Source organism: Pelobates fuscus, chromosome 3, assembly GCF_036172605.1.
Source record: "Pelobates fuscus isolate aPelFus1 chromosome 3, aPelFus1.pri, whole genome shotgun sequence".
NCBI classification, from domain to species: domain Eukaryota; kingdom Metazoa; phylum Chordata; class Amphibia; order Anura; family Pelobatidae; genus Pelobates; species Pelobates fuscus.
In genome coordinates, this window is record NC_086319.1 from 318,472,685 (window position 1) to 318,490,859 (window position 18,175).

Here is an 18,175-nt window from a genome sequence, read left to right on the forward strand (position 1 = left end):
TCTTAGAGTGTGTTATATTTCTTGATGCTGCCCATGAGTAGTGAGAGTTTGAATGGCTAATTCCTGTGTTTTTACTTACCTAACTAACCACACTCACATTTTGTCTCACTCTCTCCTTCTGTGTGTCTCAAAGGGTTATTTACTAAATTGAGAATTTAAAATGAATTTCAAATTTAAGACCTGAGGAGCCAAAATGAAAGCAAAACTGACTAATAGAATTCTTCCAGTTGGGCTATTTTGACCTTAAATTTGAAATTAACTTTGAATTCCAATTTAACTCTGCATTTCTCAGGGAATGTCTATTTTGTTTCCATAATACCTCTCTCTCTTTCCAAGTCAGTCTAACACACTTTGTCCCATTGAACACTGTGTCTTTCTGGGTTTGTATCTCATTCTTTCATCCATCTCATTTGTATCTGTTTCCGACTCTGGTTCGCAGTCTTATTACTATATTATCGCCTTCCTCTGTTGGCGTGATACATATTATTTTTCCTTCTTTATTGATGTATTCTCTTTTTCTGTTCTCAGTCCAGGATTTACATATTTACCAGTTCTGTTCCAATGAGAACAGTGAAACAATCTGTACGATGGATGTGTCTTGAGGACTCGGTCCGGAAACATTGTTAGCGGGAGAATGATAACGGAGTACTAACTCGTTCAGTTTTCATGCACACTCACAAAATAGAAGAGACAGAGGAATTTAAGTTTAGAGTGACACTCACCAGCCAGCCAGACACAGAGCAAAGTGAGAATGCTGTCCTTTTTGTCATATCATAAAGAACATCTGTATCATTTTCCAGTCCATTTGGGCCCTGGTTGTTATTCAAGGAAACCTTTATTGTAACAACATAATACAAGGTCTTACCTCGTGCCCTAATCTCACCTGTTTAGTATCCAGGTCTCCCTGCTGCAGGCCAGAGCAGCCCTCCGTTTGTCTGATTCTTGTGCAATGTCCGATTCTACAAATTTTTCCCATAAAAAGTTCCATTCAGCTTCTCCTCCATGAGCTACTGCGGTGCAGTAAACGGCTGATCTCAGGTTTGGATGGATACTATTATATAAAAAGGTACAGACAGAGATATGTGTAAGAAAAGAAAATTATAACATGTGCAATAATCCTCCATTGCACTTTTCAATAAATTTTAAAGATTAAAGGGGAACAAAATGATTGACTTATTGAACACATCAAAATAGATAGAATTATTTGGTCGAAGAAACATGACTCTAAATCCTTCTCTGGTTAAAAAAACCTCATGGGATTACGGACATCTAAATACAAGAATGCAATCGGTGAAAACATACACAAAAAACAAAAACAAAAAAAACAACACATGCAAAATGGACCATTTAGTAGGTGCTGTTTTGGGGCTCATGACAACCCCTTTCATATGTGTACCTGTAGATATATGATATGAATTGTTGGCACTTTCAGTTTTTGTGATTTTTCTCATTGCTAGAAGTTACAACACAGGAAAAAAAAGTCTCTATGCAACTTTCAAATAAACATGCGTAATTTGACAGTGATGATCATTTAATATTATTGTATCTGCACTAGCTGATTCAGATGTCATAATATTAACAATTATGTTTGCACACTTTAGTAAAAATTCACATTATCTTCTATAATTTGAAGTGTAAATATGTATGGAAGTTATTTTAAGTAACTCATACGTTTTCAAGGAATCAATATTCTGACAGCGAAAGTATCAGAAGTGTGGAGAAGGCCCCCCTCCATTTGCAGTATAACCAGCAAATAAATATATTTTACGCCCCTGTGACATCAGAAGGGGCCTCGCCAGGGCCAATTACAGGCTTCTCGAAGATAAGTCTGTGATTGGTTCTTTTCGCTAGCTCAGAGCGCATGTGCGTTGTCCAGGTCAGCAAGGGGAGGGAAGGTAGAGAAAGGGTTTAAAAATACTGTGGGAATTGAAGGAAGCACACAATGGGTTGGAAGGAGGGGAAAGCAATTTTCTCCTTGCATATGTGCTGCCTGCAAGGGAGAAGATTATCACAACTTTCGCAGTGCGTTGTGTGCGTTGAGGACAGATGCAAACTATGCACAGAATTGACATTGCCAGCCCAGAACAGAGTTCTTGGCTGCCAATGCCCTGTGTGCTGGGGGTGCAACTAGCCCTGGCACACAATTAACAATATCTCTGTATGTGCAGTATTTCAAGCTGAAACACTGGGCTTTCTGACTCCAACCCCCATGACAAATTCAACTCACTGAAGTGGTCATGGTGGTTGGAGTTACCCTTTAACAACACAATTATTCATCCCCAAGGACCACATTAATTAACAAAAAAGCCAAGTAAGATGAGTTGAAAAGTCCCCAAAACAATTATTAATCATTATCAGCCCAAGTCACCCAAACACTTATACCATGTGCCTTATACATTGAGGTCAAGGGGTTGGTCTATGGTAATTTAATGTATACAGCGGGTCACTGGATCCACCAATACATTGTGGAAAGTGACGTCAGCTCTTCCCTCCTCAATCCAAGGGGGTGATGAGTGAAAAATTGAAAGCAGAAGTCCAAAGAACCCTTTTCTACACAATACTGAATGTAATGATCCCCCATGACTCTTTACCCTATTAACAATTTACCTAAGTTCTCTGCATTAAAAATAGCTAAATAAATTGTCCTGCATACAATAGGTATAATGGAATGTATAAAAAATGGTAGAATATAAAGTTACGAAGTGGGCACGAAACACGTCAGATTTATTCGCCTGCTTCCCCCTCTATACCTAAGCTATGAGGCTATTACTTGAATAAAGGTCCCCCTTTTTCCCCAGACCTAGTGGATTAAAACTTTATTTCTTATTCTCGACAAGGCATCTGGGATTTTTGTACATCCAGATGGCATGACAAAAAATATTAAAATAGTTGAATATCCTAGTTATGGGATTTGTAAAAATCTATTCTGGGAATTCCAGGGAAAATAGCTTTCTAAAATTGCCCCAAGATTAAATCAATGTGTCTGTCTGGGCATAATGTCCACATACAGTTAGAACGGTTACACCAAGTGTGTGTACAAGGCATAACCATTGCAAGCAGCGATCTAGTGTGCAAAAACAGTAATTTTACTTACCGTAAATTCCTTTTTTCTTAGTATAGTGGCAGTACTTACAAGTGGGATGTTCCTTAGGATTCTGGACAAGAAGCTCCCCCTTCTTTAGAATTTAAATGCTGTGCTCCGCCTGCTGCCTCCATATAAGCTGTAACTCAGAGACACTCACCAGTAATACAAAAGAACCAAAACGGAGACCGAATGATGCATAGAATTTTATCTATTTGAAAGCGGAGGGAAAGCCAGTACTGCCACTATACTAAGAAAAAAGGAATTTACGGTAAGTAAAATTACTGTTTTTCCCTTCGTATAGTGGCAGTACTTACAAGTGGGATATAGCAAGACCCCCGCAAACAACAAAGGGTGGGAACTCAGCAGGCCACAGCTTGTAGCACCTTACGCCCAAAGCAGCTTCAGACGATGAGAATACGTCCAGCCTACAATGCTTGATAAAAGTATGTAAGGAAGACCAAGCAGCAGCTTTGCAGATGTCTTCAGGTGAGGCGGCAGCTCTTTCAGCCCAGGAGGTCGTCATAGCTCTAGAGGCACGAGCCTTTAAAGGGAAACTAAGGGGAATCCCTTTGGATTGATAAGCCAACCTGATTGTATACGTTAGCCATCAGGCCAAAGAGGGTCCTGAGACAGCACAACCCCTGTTAGCGCCATGAAAGAAAACACATAGATCTAAGGATCTAATCCCTGAGTCATCTGAAGACAGATTTTCAGGGATCTTCTAACATCTAGGAGATGTCACATTCTTTCCAGATCCGACGTAGGAAAATGATAAAACCCCGGTAGGACAATAGGTTGGTAATTGCAGCACCAGAAAAAACCTTAGGCAAAAAAGAAGGCTTGGTGTGCAGGACCACCTAGTCGCGATGAAAAAGGTGAATTCCGGAGAGAAAGAGAGAGCTCGGATCACACCTACTCAACTAGCAGAGGCGATAGGCACCCGGAAAACCGTCTTGAAGGTAAGAAACTTGATATAATCCTCCAGTAAATATTCAAATGGTGGTTCACAAAGGGCTCGAAGCACCAGACAGATCCCAAGTAGGGAAAGGTACTACTTAGGAGGCCTCCTAAGCCTTATGGACTTAAGAAATCTTAGAAAAAGCAGGTTTGAGGCAAAGCCACGAACCAGGAAGTGATTTAGAGCTGAAATCTGGCCTTTGAGCGTAAAACTCCCAGGCCGGCTTCAAACCCATCTTGCAAAAAAGAAAGACTTTCCGGGATAGAGGCTTTGGCCGGATCCAACCTCGAAGTGAACACCAGGTTCTGAACTTCATCCAAACTCTGAAATAGATATACGAAGTGGACCAGCGGACAGAAGACAGCAACACATCACATAAAGGTCAGAGAGACCATGGCCTTGAAGGATCACCCTTGCAGCAACCATGCAGTCAGGTGAAAAATATCCAGAGTTTCCACGGGGAGAGTCACATTCTCCAATATTTGAGAAGAGACTGGAGATGCCAACGTGAGATTGTCAAGTTTTCCACTTCCGAAAACCAACTCCTGTTCGGCCAGAACTGCCAATTACATGCCTTCTTCATCTTACTTATGAACAATCCGTGGTATAAGAGCGACAGGAGGGAAAACATAAGCCATGTTGAAGGTCCAAGGTATCGATAGACCGTCTAGGACAACTGGGTACTCTCCTGAATGGAGAGAAGCAAAACATTGAACTTTCCTGTATCTCCTTGTGGCAAACAGGTCTAACTCCGGCCTGCCAAAGCGTGAACCCAGCGCCAAAAAATTTAGCTTGACAGTGCCCAGTCTGCCTGAGACCAAAGTCTACGGCTGAGGCCGTCTGAACTAACTTTAGAGACCCTCTGACATGGGTAGCTGATATAGCGAGAAGATTCGCTTGAGCCCAAGACATATGAGGTAGCAGAGCTCTTGAAGAGCTTCTACCTTCGTGCCACCCTGGCGAAAAAAACCACTGTAGTGGCGTCGTCCGACTGAATCCTCATTGCCTGATTTGTGATGGCTGAACGGAAGGAAACCAGTGCCTTCCAAACCGCATAAAACCCTGAAACTTCAGGAAATGCCTGACTCCACTCCGTTCCAAGACCCTGACGGAACTGAGAAGCTAGAGGGCGCCCCAACCCATCTGGGAGGCATATGTGGATATCATAAACCATTGTTTCTGAGCAAACGATAGGCCCTTTGAGATTTTGCTTCTGTGTTTCCACCAGTTCAGGAGTTCTTTCACCCTTTTGGATAGGTGGAAGGGAGAGTCTAGATCTTCCTGTTTTCGTGTCCATTGGGAAAGGATGTCCCATTGCAATGGTTTTGCTTCTGCCTTTGCCCAGGCCACTGCTGGGATTGCAGAAGCGAGGAGGCCTAGAACCTCATAGCATCTCTGATTGAACTCAGGTTTTTATGCAGCTTTGATACGGCTTTTAAAATCCTCATTTGTTTCACTAATGGTAGAAAAAGAGAGAGGGACTGTGAATTTCCTCTAAGACCCAAGAACTCTAGACTTCGTGACGCAGTCAGCTTGGATTTTTCCAGGTTCAGGATCCAACCGTGATCTCTTAAAACCTTCATTGTAATCGTGAGATGAAGATTTAGCAGTTGTCTTTATTGGGCCTTCAGGAACCAAACGTCCATGTATGGAACAATCGAGATACCTTTCAGACGTAAAACCACTGCTATGGATGCCAGGATTTCCGTAAAAGCTCGAAGAGCTGAGGACAGGCCAAAGGGAAGAGTTTAAATGTAAATGGAGAATCCTTCGCTTTCTTGAAACAAGAATGCTTGGGCACTTCCGGATTTGAACCCGGGACCTCTCGCACCTGAAGCGAGAATCATACCACTAGACCAACAAGCCAGTGTTGCTAGAACCGCAAACCTGAGAACTTCCGGGAAGATTCTGAAACCGGTACATGGAGATAAGCATATTTAAACCAACTCTGCCATGTAATTTCCCTTTGTAAAAATGTGTGTCAAAAGACAAAATACGTTCCATACGGAACTTCTGTCATGGTAAGCAGGTGTTTACTAGTTTCCATCTGGTATTTGAACCAGAAAAAAAGGCGTGAGTAAACTCCCTGAAATACCCAACGATTGGGTACCTCTCTACCACATTTCTTAAAGAAGAAGAGAATCTGTTTACTCTTGATGGATAGCTTGACAGTAGGAAGGATGGACGTGGTTTCGATGAAACTTTATTCTGTAACCTTCTGAAATGGTTCTCGTAATCCACCTATGAAGCACTCTTTCCTAGTCTTGGGTGAAGAACCGAAGGCATCCTCCCATCTTATGGCGTCAAAACTTCCCCTTTTGTCATGCCTGTTGATTCCTGTCAAGACCACTGGCTGTTTAATTGAGGTACATAGTTGGTCTCCCATACAAGTACTAACCAGGCCCGAGTCTGGATGGCTTCTGAGATCTGACGAGATCAGGGATTTTCAGGCTGGTATGGCCATAGGCCATCATGCTTTTGAAACCTGCAAAACCGCCCTGGTACGAAAGGACCTCTGACCCTTGTACTGAAAACTTTAATATCCCTGGGTTCTTGAATCCAGAGGCAGGGCTTTCTTCGTATCAAACATCTGTCTAACAATGTCTTCCAAAGGAGTGCCAAAAAACTAAAAAAATTTTTGTTCCTTTCAAAGGGTAATGCACATAAGGGTGCCTTAGACGCAGAGTCAGCTGTCCATGTTCGTAGCCAAAGAGCTCTTCTGACTACTGACGACAAACCCATAATCCTCGCTGATAAACAAAGAAAACTCATCTTTCAGTAGGAACAAGAGATGGGAAGGATCTGTATCAGATTTCCCATAATGGAATCTTCCAGGGCTTGTAGCCAAACGCTCTGAGCTCTGAGAACCGCTGAACCTGCAAATTCAGCTCTGTACTGATATCCTGCGGCCTTGAATATTCTACTACACGAAGTTTCGGCCCGTTCGTCCATTGGGTCTTTAAGCCCTGAGACTTCGCCAATGGGTATAGTGGTTTTCTTTGATAGCTGGTCAATCTGAACATCCACTTAGGAAGATCTTCCCATTTTTCTTCAGACTGTACCAAGCAGCAGCTTTGCAGTCTTTCAGGATTCTTTCATTCTCTATGATGGAGATCCAAGATTTAAGGAGACATTGGGAAACCTTTAACCTACCCTTGGTAGGTTCAGTTTCTTGTACCGCCGTCGTCACTTCTTTAATAAATTTCTTCAGCTCTTCTGGTGGAAACCCCTCCTCCACACTTGAGCCAGGCTGGAAATATCCGAAGGCGAAGAGACGTCAGACACAGAAGGAGATCTATTCCTCCTACGCTGTGTGGGCAGTTTCTCCCGAATAGCTTCAAATGTCTGGGACAAATTTTCCTGAAACCAGCCCAGGAAGGATGCCATATCAGTCTGCTCGGCTTTACTAGCCGATCCGTTGCGCACTGATTGCATGTATTTTTGCGACATCCGTCAGGTAGAGGTAACGCACATTCCAGACAACATAAGTGCTAGATTTACTTGTGGTGTTTGGAACAGAAGTTGACATCTTGTCTATATCTGTCTTATCTGGAGACATAGGACTTATTCTAGAAGCATGCATAAAAACAAAAGGTGAAAAAAAGGAGAGTTCAATAGTTAAACCTCACCTTAAATCACCTAAGACCCGTGTAGGAGGGCAGGTGACACGGAGAACCAGAACTGTACACCCACCCTTGGGGTCAGGAAGGTCCTGCACAGCCATGTATCCAAATTTTAAATTTGGCGCCAAACACCGTTTCGCGCATGCTCAGTAGCATGATTCTGTGTTTGGTGGAACGCAAAGCCTCCCGGGCGTGCGTTCCACCGCTGTGCGCATGCGTAATGAGCAATGAAGGAGAACCGCCTGGGAACTCCGTCAGAAAAAAACACAAAAAACAGTACCCGGTCACGTTCCGTAACGCGAACCCGGAAGTACTGTTGCCGCTCAGTTCCCGCCCGGGAAACTATCGGGCACTCACCTCCCGGTCAGCAACCTGTGCTGAACGCACCAAATCTCCACCTGCACTGTGGGGGAACCTGTCCGTCCCGTTGCCGGGACAAGAAGAACTGGTGAGTGTCTCTGAGTTACAGCTTATATGGAGGCAGCAGGCGGAGCACAGCATTTAAATTCTAAAGAAGGGGGAGCTTCTTGTCCAGAATCCTAAGGAACATCCCACTTGTAAGTACTGCCACTATACGAAGGGAAAAAGTATTTTTAGTCTGCTTGGTGTTTTCCAAGCCATCTTTCCTCTGTTCTCCTGGTTTTATCTAAGAAGTTGCTGTAGTTTTTGGAAGTGTGTTCAAAGTATTTCTTACTCACTGATGCACGCATGCAACCAAAACATTTATCTACAATATTTGCTGTGGAAGGAGGGAACAGAGCTGTCATTTTGCGGAACTCTGCAGCAATACAGAGGGACAGAATTGAGGTCGGGCAGAGAAATTAATTTCTCTGCATGGTGTTATAACGTTTAAGCAAAGGGGAAAGTAAGTAGGTCTTTATGGGAGAAATTTTATTTTCTTATACAAGTTTAAAGTTAGCATGAAGGCAGGTTCACATGTTTATATTATACCTCACAATGTCAGATTACTAAGGGCTTAAGGTAATTGGCTGTGGTGGTCTAGCTATGTACGCTGTGCCATGTATTTCCATTTTATAGGCAAATATATGCACACCTGAAAATGAGAGAATTCTCAAATTTTCTTCCTGACAAATGCTCAATTATTCTAAATAAGAATAAATAAATAAAACAGTCTGACATAGGTAGCTATGTTGCACGGTGTATATATGCTCACCTATTAATGTTAGTGACCATCCATTTGTTAAAGAGATTAGATGCGAATTCAACACATTCCGGAATGCCATAGCTACATGCTGTGCTCACCACGTTTATTTCACTGTATCTGTGGGAGAAAATAATTAAGTCACCTTCTAAACAAAATAAAAACGGCAAAAGAGAATGGGAGAGGAGGGGAGAGGTGAAGAGAAATTGGGTAGAGGGAGAAAAAGAGAGTCAGAGAGGAAAATGGAGATTTGAGAGAAGTGAGACAGAACAGGAAGGAGGAGATAAACAGACTAGGAAGTGTATGAGGATGCCAAGAAAATAGTCGTAGGTTGTGAGGTGAATTGTCAATCAATGTGTGATGACAAGTTGAAAATACAAGATGAAAGGGACCTTCAGGGAATCAGATATTGTTCCCTGTACAAATGCACCTCTTGCCCACTAGTCTCCCTCCAAAACATTCCCCCTCCTATCATGGGCGTCCGCAGGAATTTTTCCAGGGGGGGGCATAATTGTAATGACATCTATGCTTGGCCCCTTTTTGACAGTGTCATGAAGGGGAGGAGCATAGTCGTTATCACATAAAACCAGGGTGAATAGCGTTTTCACAACTATGGTGTCAGGAATACATGTTTGTATTCCTGACACTATAGTGTTCCTTTAAGCAAATTAAAGGAACATTCTGGTCACCATAACAACTTAATCTAAATGAAAATGCTATGATGCCAGGAAGCCCCTGGGTGCTCTTACCTTTAAGGGGTTAAACCGCTCTCAAATGGTTTAACCCCAAAGGCTTCCTCCAGCTCCAGGTCCCTCAGTGGTATTCGGCATCTGAAACGGAGTGTCAGGAAGTGCAGATTGACGTCAGGAATGGGTGCCGCTGATTGGCTAGAGTTGACAGTTGATGCTCTAAGCCAATCGCTAGTTCCCGGTTCATAATTTTTTAAAACTTTTTTATGAATGGGGAGCTACTGATTGGCTTAGAGTGCCAGCTGACCGCTCTAGCCAATCAGCAACACCCCTACCCAGCGGCATTCTGTGCTTCCTGACACTCAGTAAATAAAAGTGAACACATTAACATTGATTTTTTTTTTACCTGGGGAGATGAGAAGGTCCAGAGTTTCTCTGCCAGGCCCAGGTACCAAAGCCTTATGATGTGGTGCCCAGAATAAAGTGGAGGGTTCACTTCATTTGTCCTTCCTGCTCCAATCTAATTTTCTCCTCCTTCATTTGACAGTCTTCTTTTCTTCTGACACTGTCTTCTATATTTGGCTCCTTATGCTCCTTTACCTATCTGCTCCTTTCGGCTTATTTTGCGCCCTTCTGCTCCTTTCTCGTTCTGGTTCCTTTCTGCTCCTTGCAGACCCTTTCTGCTCCTTCTCCTACTTTACCTTTGTGCTCCTTCTGATTCTTTCTGCTCCTTTACCTTTGTGCTCCTTCTGTCCCTTTCTGCTCCTTGCAGACCCTTCCTGCCCCTGCTCCTTGCATACCCTTCCTGCTCCTTTCAGACTCTTCCTGCTCCTTGCTGACTCTTCATTTAGCCCCCCCCCACACCTCACTTGCCTAATCTATAGGCTGCCCCCCATGCCTCCCTCCCCTAATCTATAGGCTCCCCCCCCATGCCTCACTCCCCTAATCTATAGGCTCCCCCCATGCCTCACTCCCCTAATATATATGCTGCTGCCCCCCATGCCATACTCCCCTAATATAGAGGCTGCTGACCCCCATGCCATACTCCCCTAATATAGAGGCTGCTCCCCCCCATGCCATACTCCCCTAATATAGAGGCTGCTTCCCCCCATGCCATACTCCCCTAATATATAGGCTGCTGCCCCCATGCCATATTCCCCTATTATATAGGATGCTGCCCCCCCATGCCATACTCCCCTAATATATATGCTGCTGCCCCCCATGTCATACTCCCCTAATCTATATGCTGCTGCCCCCCATGCCTCACTCCCCTAATCTATAGGCTCCCCCCATGCCTCACTCCCCTAATATATATGCTGCTGCCCCCCCATGCCATACTCCCCTAATATATAGGCTGCTGCCCCCCATGCCATACTCCCCTAATATAGAGGCTGCTTCCCCCCCATGCCATACTCCCCTAATATAGAGGCTGCTTCCCCCCCATGCCATACTCCCCTAATATAGAGGCTGCTTCCCCCCCATGCCATACTCCCCTAATATAGAGGCTGCTTCCCCCCCATGCCATATTCCCCTAATATATAGGCTGCTGCCCCCCCATGCCATATTCCCCTATTATATAGGCTGCTGCCCCCCCATGCCATATTCCCCTATTATATAGGCTGCTGCCCCCCCATGCCATATTCCCCTAATATAGGCTGCTGCCCCCCCCATGCCATATTCCCCTATTATATAGGCTGCTGCCCCCCATGCCATACTCCCCTAATATATATGCTGCTACCCCCCATGCCATACTCCCCTTATCTATATGCTGCTGCCCCCCATGCCTCACTCCCCTAATCTATAGGCTCCCCCCATGCCTCACTCCCCTAATATATATGCTGCTGCCCCCCCATGCCATACTCCCCTAATATATAGGCTGCTGCCCCCCATGCCATACTCCCCTAATATAGAGGCTGCTTCCCCCCCATGCCATACTCCCCTAATATAGAGGCTGCTTCCCCCCATGCCATACTCCCCTAATATATAGGCTGCTGCCCCCCCATGCCATATTCCCCTATTATATAGGCTGCTGCCCCCCCATGCCATATTCCCCTATTATATAGGCTGCTGCCCCCCCCCCCATGCCATATTCCCCTAATATTGGCTGCTGCCCCCCCCATGCCATATTCCCCTATTATATAGGCTGCTGCCCCCCATGCCATACTCCCCTAATATATATGCTGCTGCCCCCCATGCCATATTCCCCTATTATATAGGCTGCTGCCCCCCCATGCCATATTCCCCTATTATATAGGCTGCTGCCCCCCCATGCCATACTCCCCTAATATATAAGCTGCTGCCCCCCCATGCCATACTCTCCTAATATATAGGCTGCTGCCCCCCCCCATGCCATACTCTCCTAATATATAGGCTGCTCCCCCCCATGCCATACTCCCCTAATATATAGGCTGCTGCCCCCCCCATGCCATACTCCCCTAATATATAGGCTGCTCCCCCCCCATGCCATACTCCCCTAATATATAGGCTGCTGCCCCCCCATGCCATACTCCCCTAATATATAGGCTGCTGCCCCCCCCATGCCATACTCCCCTAATATATAGGCTGCTGCCCCCCATGCCATACTCTAATATAGAGGCTGCTGCCCCCCCATGCCTTACTCCCCTAATATAGAGGCTGCTGCCCCCCCCATGCCATACTCCCCTAATATATAGGCTGCTGCCCCCCATGCCATACTCCCCTAATATATAGGCTGCTGCCCCCCCATGCCATACTCCCCTAATATATAGGCTGCTGCCCCCCATGCCTTACTCCCCTAATATATAGGCTGCTGCCCCCCATGCCTTACTCCCCTAATATATAGGCTGCTGCCCCCCATGCCATACTCCCCTAATATATAGGCTGCCGCCCCCCCATGCCATACTCCCCTAATATATAAGCTGCTGCCCCCCCATGCCATACTCCCCTAATATATAGGCTGCTGCCCCCCCCCCATGCCATACTCTCCTAATATATAAGCTGCTGCCTCCCCCATGCCATACTCCCCTAATATATAGGCTGCTGCCCCCCCCCCATGCCATACTCCCCTAATATATAGGCTGCTGCCCCCCCATGCCATACTCCCCTAATATATAGGCTGCTGCCCCCCCATGCCTTACTCCCCTAATATATAGGCTGCTGCCCCCCATGCCATACTCCCCTAATATATAGGCTGCTGCCCCCCCCCATGCCATACTCCCCTAATATATAAGCTGCTGCCCCCCCCCCCATGCCATACTCCCCTAATATATAGGCTGCTGCCCCCCCCCCCCCATGCCATACTCTCCTAATATATAGGCTGCTGCCCCCCCCCCCATGCCATACTCTCCTAATATATAGGCTGCTGCCCCCCCCATGCCTTACTCCCCTAATATATAGGCTGCTGCCCCCCCATCCCTCACTCCCCTAATCTATAGGCTATTTTAACCCCCACCCCATGCCTCACTTACCTGATCTGTAGGCTGTCTCTGGCTGCATGTGTTGCTCCCCTGCGGTTTCACTCAGCAGAGAGAAGCAGGGATAGATGCAGCTTCCTGTCCCTGTCTCTCTCCATACACAGCGCCACGTACTGGACGGCGCCGTATTGCAGTTCATTTTAAATCACACCAAAAATAGCAAAACAGGCTTGAAAATCCAGGGGGGGGCAAGTGCCCCCCCTGCGGACGCCCATGCCTCCTATGCAGTGCCACTCTGTGCCTTTCCTTCCCATGGCCATCTCCAGGTGTGTTTTTCATACATTACAGATTCTTTTTCACACTCCGTGTCATCTCATTATGCCTCCCTTCCATTTCACAAACGTTTAACTTACTGGTCTGTTAATGATTCTGGTCGAGTAGTAAAATTTCCAGTCACATTTTTAAAGTATTCAAATAATGGTCTGACTTGTTGCTTCATGTATTTCTGTAGGAGAAAGCAAACATTTATCATTATGATCCTGCAAAAAAAAAAAAAAAACTTTGATAACTTAAAACAATATTGGATGTTAAAGGAACACTATTGCAATTTTTTTTTTACTGTTTAGTAGATATACCCCCAATGAAAACACCCATTAATGTCAGTGGCCATTAACTAAGAGGGTTAAAGCTATAGGTAATTTTCAATGTTTCATTCGGTGATGTAGTTTCTCTTTAAAGGGACACTATAGGCACCAAATAATGAGCTCTATTGTTGACATGCCACAGGTTTTATAGTTTTTGCTGCATTCTATATGTTAACCCCTACTGACTCTGACACGACCCCTATTCTAAAATACTCCCTTCTTGTTGGTTTCTGTACCTACATTTACCAGCATTTATGAACATCTCTAATAACCTACATTGTTCTTAAGCAGAGCTGTACATGTAACCAGAAATGACAATGTTTTTTGGGAGTTGTAGCTCAACTAATAGCACCTATATGCAGAAAGCTTATAAATGAACTACACGTTCCAGGAACCACAGCTCTGAGTACCTATATTATTATTATTATTATTATTATTATTATTAATAGTATTTATAAAGCACCAACAAAAAGCAATGTACGCAGGGCCGGTGCAAGGATTTTTGCCGCCCTAGGCAAAAACAATTTTGCCGCCCCCCCATATGTCCTGCCCACCATGTGACATCACAATGCCCCGCCCATATGCTCTGCCATATGGGCCAACGCCAGTCTTCACAAAGTGTCTTTTATCTGAAAAGACAGTGTGTTTACATTAAAAAGCCTACAGGCACAGGCTATAGACACCAGAACCACTACATTATGCTGTAGTGCTTCTGGTGACTATAGTATCCATTTAATGTGAGGTAAATTAGAGATTAGTGTCACTAATAATATATTGGATTGCCTACTTACCACCAGATGAGGACAAGAGGCTGATGATGGGCTCAGTCTGGCTCCACAGGTCTGGTGTAGAAGAGGCTCTCTGGAGACTGTTTTTAACAGTGCTCACAACAATTAACGAACAGGAAGCAGCTCCATTTTTTAGGGCCCCTTACACAGCTCAAGGTCTGGGCCCCCAGGGGGCATACGCCTACAATGCCCACCCATAAATCCACCTACATGGCCCATCCATGAGTTGGGGATTTTTTATGTGTGCAATTTGTGTAAGGGATGTAGTGTGTTTATATGGGATGTAGTGTGTGTTTGCGTGTAAGGAATGCATTGTATGTTTCTGTGTGTGTGTGTGTGTGTGTGTGTAAGGGGTGCAAGGTTTGTTTCTGTGTATGTAATTGAATGCAGTGTGTGTCTGTAAGGGGTGCATTAATTATGTAAGAGAACGTAAGGGATGTATTGTGTGTGAGTAGGAATGCATTGTATGTTTCTGTGTGTGTGTGTGTGTCACTTAGTGCTCTCCCTTGGCCCCCTGTCCCTCTGCAGTCCCCCCTTGGTGGTCTTCTCACTCCCCTCTCCCCCCCTTACTGGTCCTCCCTCTCCCAAACCCCTTAGTGGTCCTCCCTCTCTCAAACCCCTTAGTAGACCTTCCCCTACTCCCACCATCCCCTTAGTGGTAATCTCCCCCCCCCCTTAGTGGTCCTTACCCTCCTTCCCTCTCCTTAGTAGTCCTCCCTCCTTACCCCCCTTTGGTGGTCCTTCCCCCCTTAGTGGTCCTCCCTCTCCCAAACACCTAGTGGACCTCCCCTCCTCCTCCCTCAGTGGTCCTTACCTTCCCACCCCCCTCCCCCAGTGGTCCTGACTCACCCCTCCCCTAGTGGTCCTTACCCCCCTGGTCCTTAGCCCCCCCCCGGTCCTTACCCACCCCCAGTGGTCCTTACCTCCCTCCCCTCCCCTAGTGGTCCTTTCCCCCCCTCATGGTCCTTATCCCCCCCTGGTCCTTACCCCCCCCTGGTCCTTACCCACCCCCAGTGGTCCTTATCCCCCCTCTCCCTCCCTCCCCTAGTGGTCCTTATCCTCCCTCCCCTCCCCTAGTGGTCCTTTCCCCCCATCATGGTCCTTACCCCCCCCCCCAGTGGTCCTTACCCCCCTGGTCCTTAGCCCCCCCCCCGGTCCTTACCCACCCCCAGTGGTCCTTACCTCCCTCCCCTCCCCTAGTGGTCCTTTCCCCCCCTCATGGTCCTTATCCCCCCCCGGTCCTTACCCACCCCCAGTGGTCCTTATCCCCCCCCTCTCCCTCCCCTAGTGGTCCTTATCCTCCCTCCCCTCCCCTAGTGGTCCTTTCTCCCCCTCATGGTCCTTACCCCCCCAGTGGTCCTTACCCCCCTGGTCCTTAGCCCCCCTCCCCTGGTCCTTATCCCCCCTCTCCCTCCCCTAGTGGTCCATATCCTCCCTCCCCTCCCCTAGTGGTCCTTTCCCCCCTCATGGTCCTTATCCCCCCCTCTCCCTCCCTCCCCTGGTGGTCCGTTATTCCCCCCCCTCCCCTCCCCTAGTGGTCCGTTATTCCCCCCCCCCAAGCCCCCTCCCCTAGTGGTCCGTTATTCCCCCCCCCACCCCCCTCCCCTAATGGTCCGTTATTCCCTCCCCCCACCCCCCTAGTGCTCCGTTATTCCCCCACCCCTAGTGGTCCGTTATTCGCCCCCCTCACCCCCCTCCCATAGTGGTCCGTTATTCCCCCCCTCCCATAGTGGTCCGTTATTACCCCCCTCCCATAATGGTCCTTACCCTCCCCTCCTGCCCATGTAGCGTGGCCGGGCGGCGCGGAACCAGGGACAGGAACCTCTGTTTCCTGTACCCGGCCGCCGGCGGACTGACAGGAAGTGCTCACTCAGTGAGCGCTTCCCTTCAGTCCGCCGGCGGCCGGGTACAGGAAACAGAGGTTCCTGTCCCTGGTTCCGCGCCGCCCGGCCACGCTACATGGAGAGACCGGCAGGAGGGAGCGCTCTGCGCTTCCCTCCTGCCGGTCACTGAAACCCGGCCGCCCTCCATGCAGCAGTGCTGCGCCGCCTGGGGCTTGTTAAAGCGCTCAGGCGGCGCAGCATGAGGAGGCGCACCGGGGACAGTGATCCGGCGCCCCCTGATAAGTTGCGCCCTAGGCGGCTGCCTAGGTCGCCTTACAGGTGGCGCCGGCCCTGAATGTACGGTGGACTAACAGACAAGTAATTGTAACCAGACGAGTTGGGCGTACAAGAACACAGAAGGGTTGAGGGCCCTGCTAAATGAGCTTACATGATACACGAGTGGGGTAAAGGGACACAAACGTTAAGGGTACGGTAGAAAAGTAGGTTGCTGGAATAGTTTTCAATAAGGGCTGAGTGTTTTGTTTTTTTAATTGCAGTTGCAGGAGAGGAAGCAAGGTGTGGGGAGGGAAAGCTACTAACAGTTTAATTGATATTGCTGTCCTAAAGAAGTGGTTTTTGATGATTATTTTCAAGGAACTGGGTGAGAGTCTTATGGAGTGGGGAGAAAGTTCCATAGGAATGGTGAAACCCTAGAGAAGTCTTGAAGGTGAGAGTCAGAGGTGCAAGTACGACTAGAGGATAGACATAGATCTTTGACAGAGTGTAGGGTCCTAGACAGGACATACTTGTGTTTTAGGAAGGATAAGTAGGTGGGAACAGCCTTATGCAGAGATATGTAAGAAAGTACCACAATTTTAAATTGAGCTTTATATCTTACGGGAAGCAAAAGTAGGTACTGACAGAGGAGGGAGGCGTGGGAGATGCAGGAGGACAGGAAGATGAGCCTCATTTATTATAGGCTGTAACAGGGCAAGTTGGGAATCGTCATGTAAGACCACTCAGAAGCAGATTGCAGTTATCAAGGCAAGAGAGGACAGCTGCATTGACCAGTAACTTAGCCACACCTGGCATTAAATGTTTTTGAGATGGAAGTGGCAGGCTTTCACAATCAACTGGACACAGGGCCGGCGCTTCCTATAAGGCGAACTAGGCAGCCACCTAGTGCACTTAGTGTGCACTTCCTGTCAGTCCGGCCGCGTACAGGAAACAAACTCCTGTACCGCGGACCGCAGAGGAGCTCGGCCACGCTACAGGGAAGGGGAGGTGAGGAAAACGGGGGAGGGGGGAGAAGAGATTACAGGGAGGGGGGGTAGAAGAAGAGATTACAGGGGGGGGTAGAGATTACAGGGGGGTAAGAGATTACAGGGAGGGGGAAGAAGAGATTACAGGGGGTGGAGAAGAGATTAGAGGGAGGGGGGAAGAAGAGATTAGAGTGAGGGGGAAGAAGAGATTACATGGAGGGGGGAAGAGATTACAGGGAGGGGGGAGAGATTACAGGGAGGGAGGGAAGAGATTAGAGTGAGGGGGGAAGAAGAGATTAGAGGGAGGGGGAAAGAAGAGATTACAGGGAGGGGGAAGAAGAGATTACAGGGAGAGGGGGAAGAGATTACAGGGAGGGGGGGGAAGAGATTACAGGGGGGAAGAGATTACAGGGAGGGGGGAGAGATTACAGAGAGGGAGGGGGGAAGAGATTACAGGGAGGGAGGGTGGAAGAAGAGATTACAGGGAGGGGGAAGAAGAGATTACAGGGGGGGAAAGAAGAGATTACAGGGGGGAAGAAGAGATTACGGGGGAAAGAAGAGAATAGAGGGAGGGTGAAGAAGAGATTAGAGGGAAGGGGAAGAAGAGATTAGAGGGAGGGGGAAGAAGAGATTACAGGGGGGAGAAGAGATTAGAGGGAGGGGGGAGGAGAGATTAGAGGGAGGGGGAAGAAGAGATTAGAGGGAGGGGGAAGAGATTACAGGGAGGAGAGATTACATGGGGGAGGGAT

General features: G+C 47.2%; 1 protein-coding gene across 1 annotated transcript in view; it reads right to left on the reverse strand.

The window, feature by feature from the left end:
• LOC134603183 (aminopeptidase N-like) overlaps nt 1-18,175 on the reverse strand; it is a 53,223-nt gene that overhangs the window by 8,975 nt on the left and 26,073 nt on the right. The window contains exons 15-17 of the mRNA XM_063448916.1: nt 13,323-13,414; nt 8,841-8,948; nt 884-1,051 (exon numbers count right to left, since the gene is read on the reverse strand). Coding sequence (XP_063304986.1) covers nt 884-1,051; nt 8,841-8,948; nt 13,323-13,414 — 368 coding nt within the window. The remainder of the gene's footprint in view (nt 1-883; nt 1,052-8,840; nt 8,949-13,322; nt 13,415-18,175) is intronic.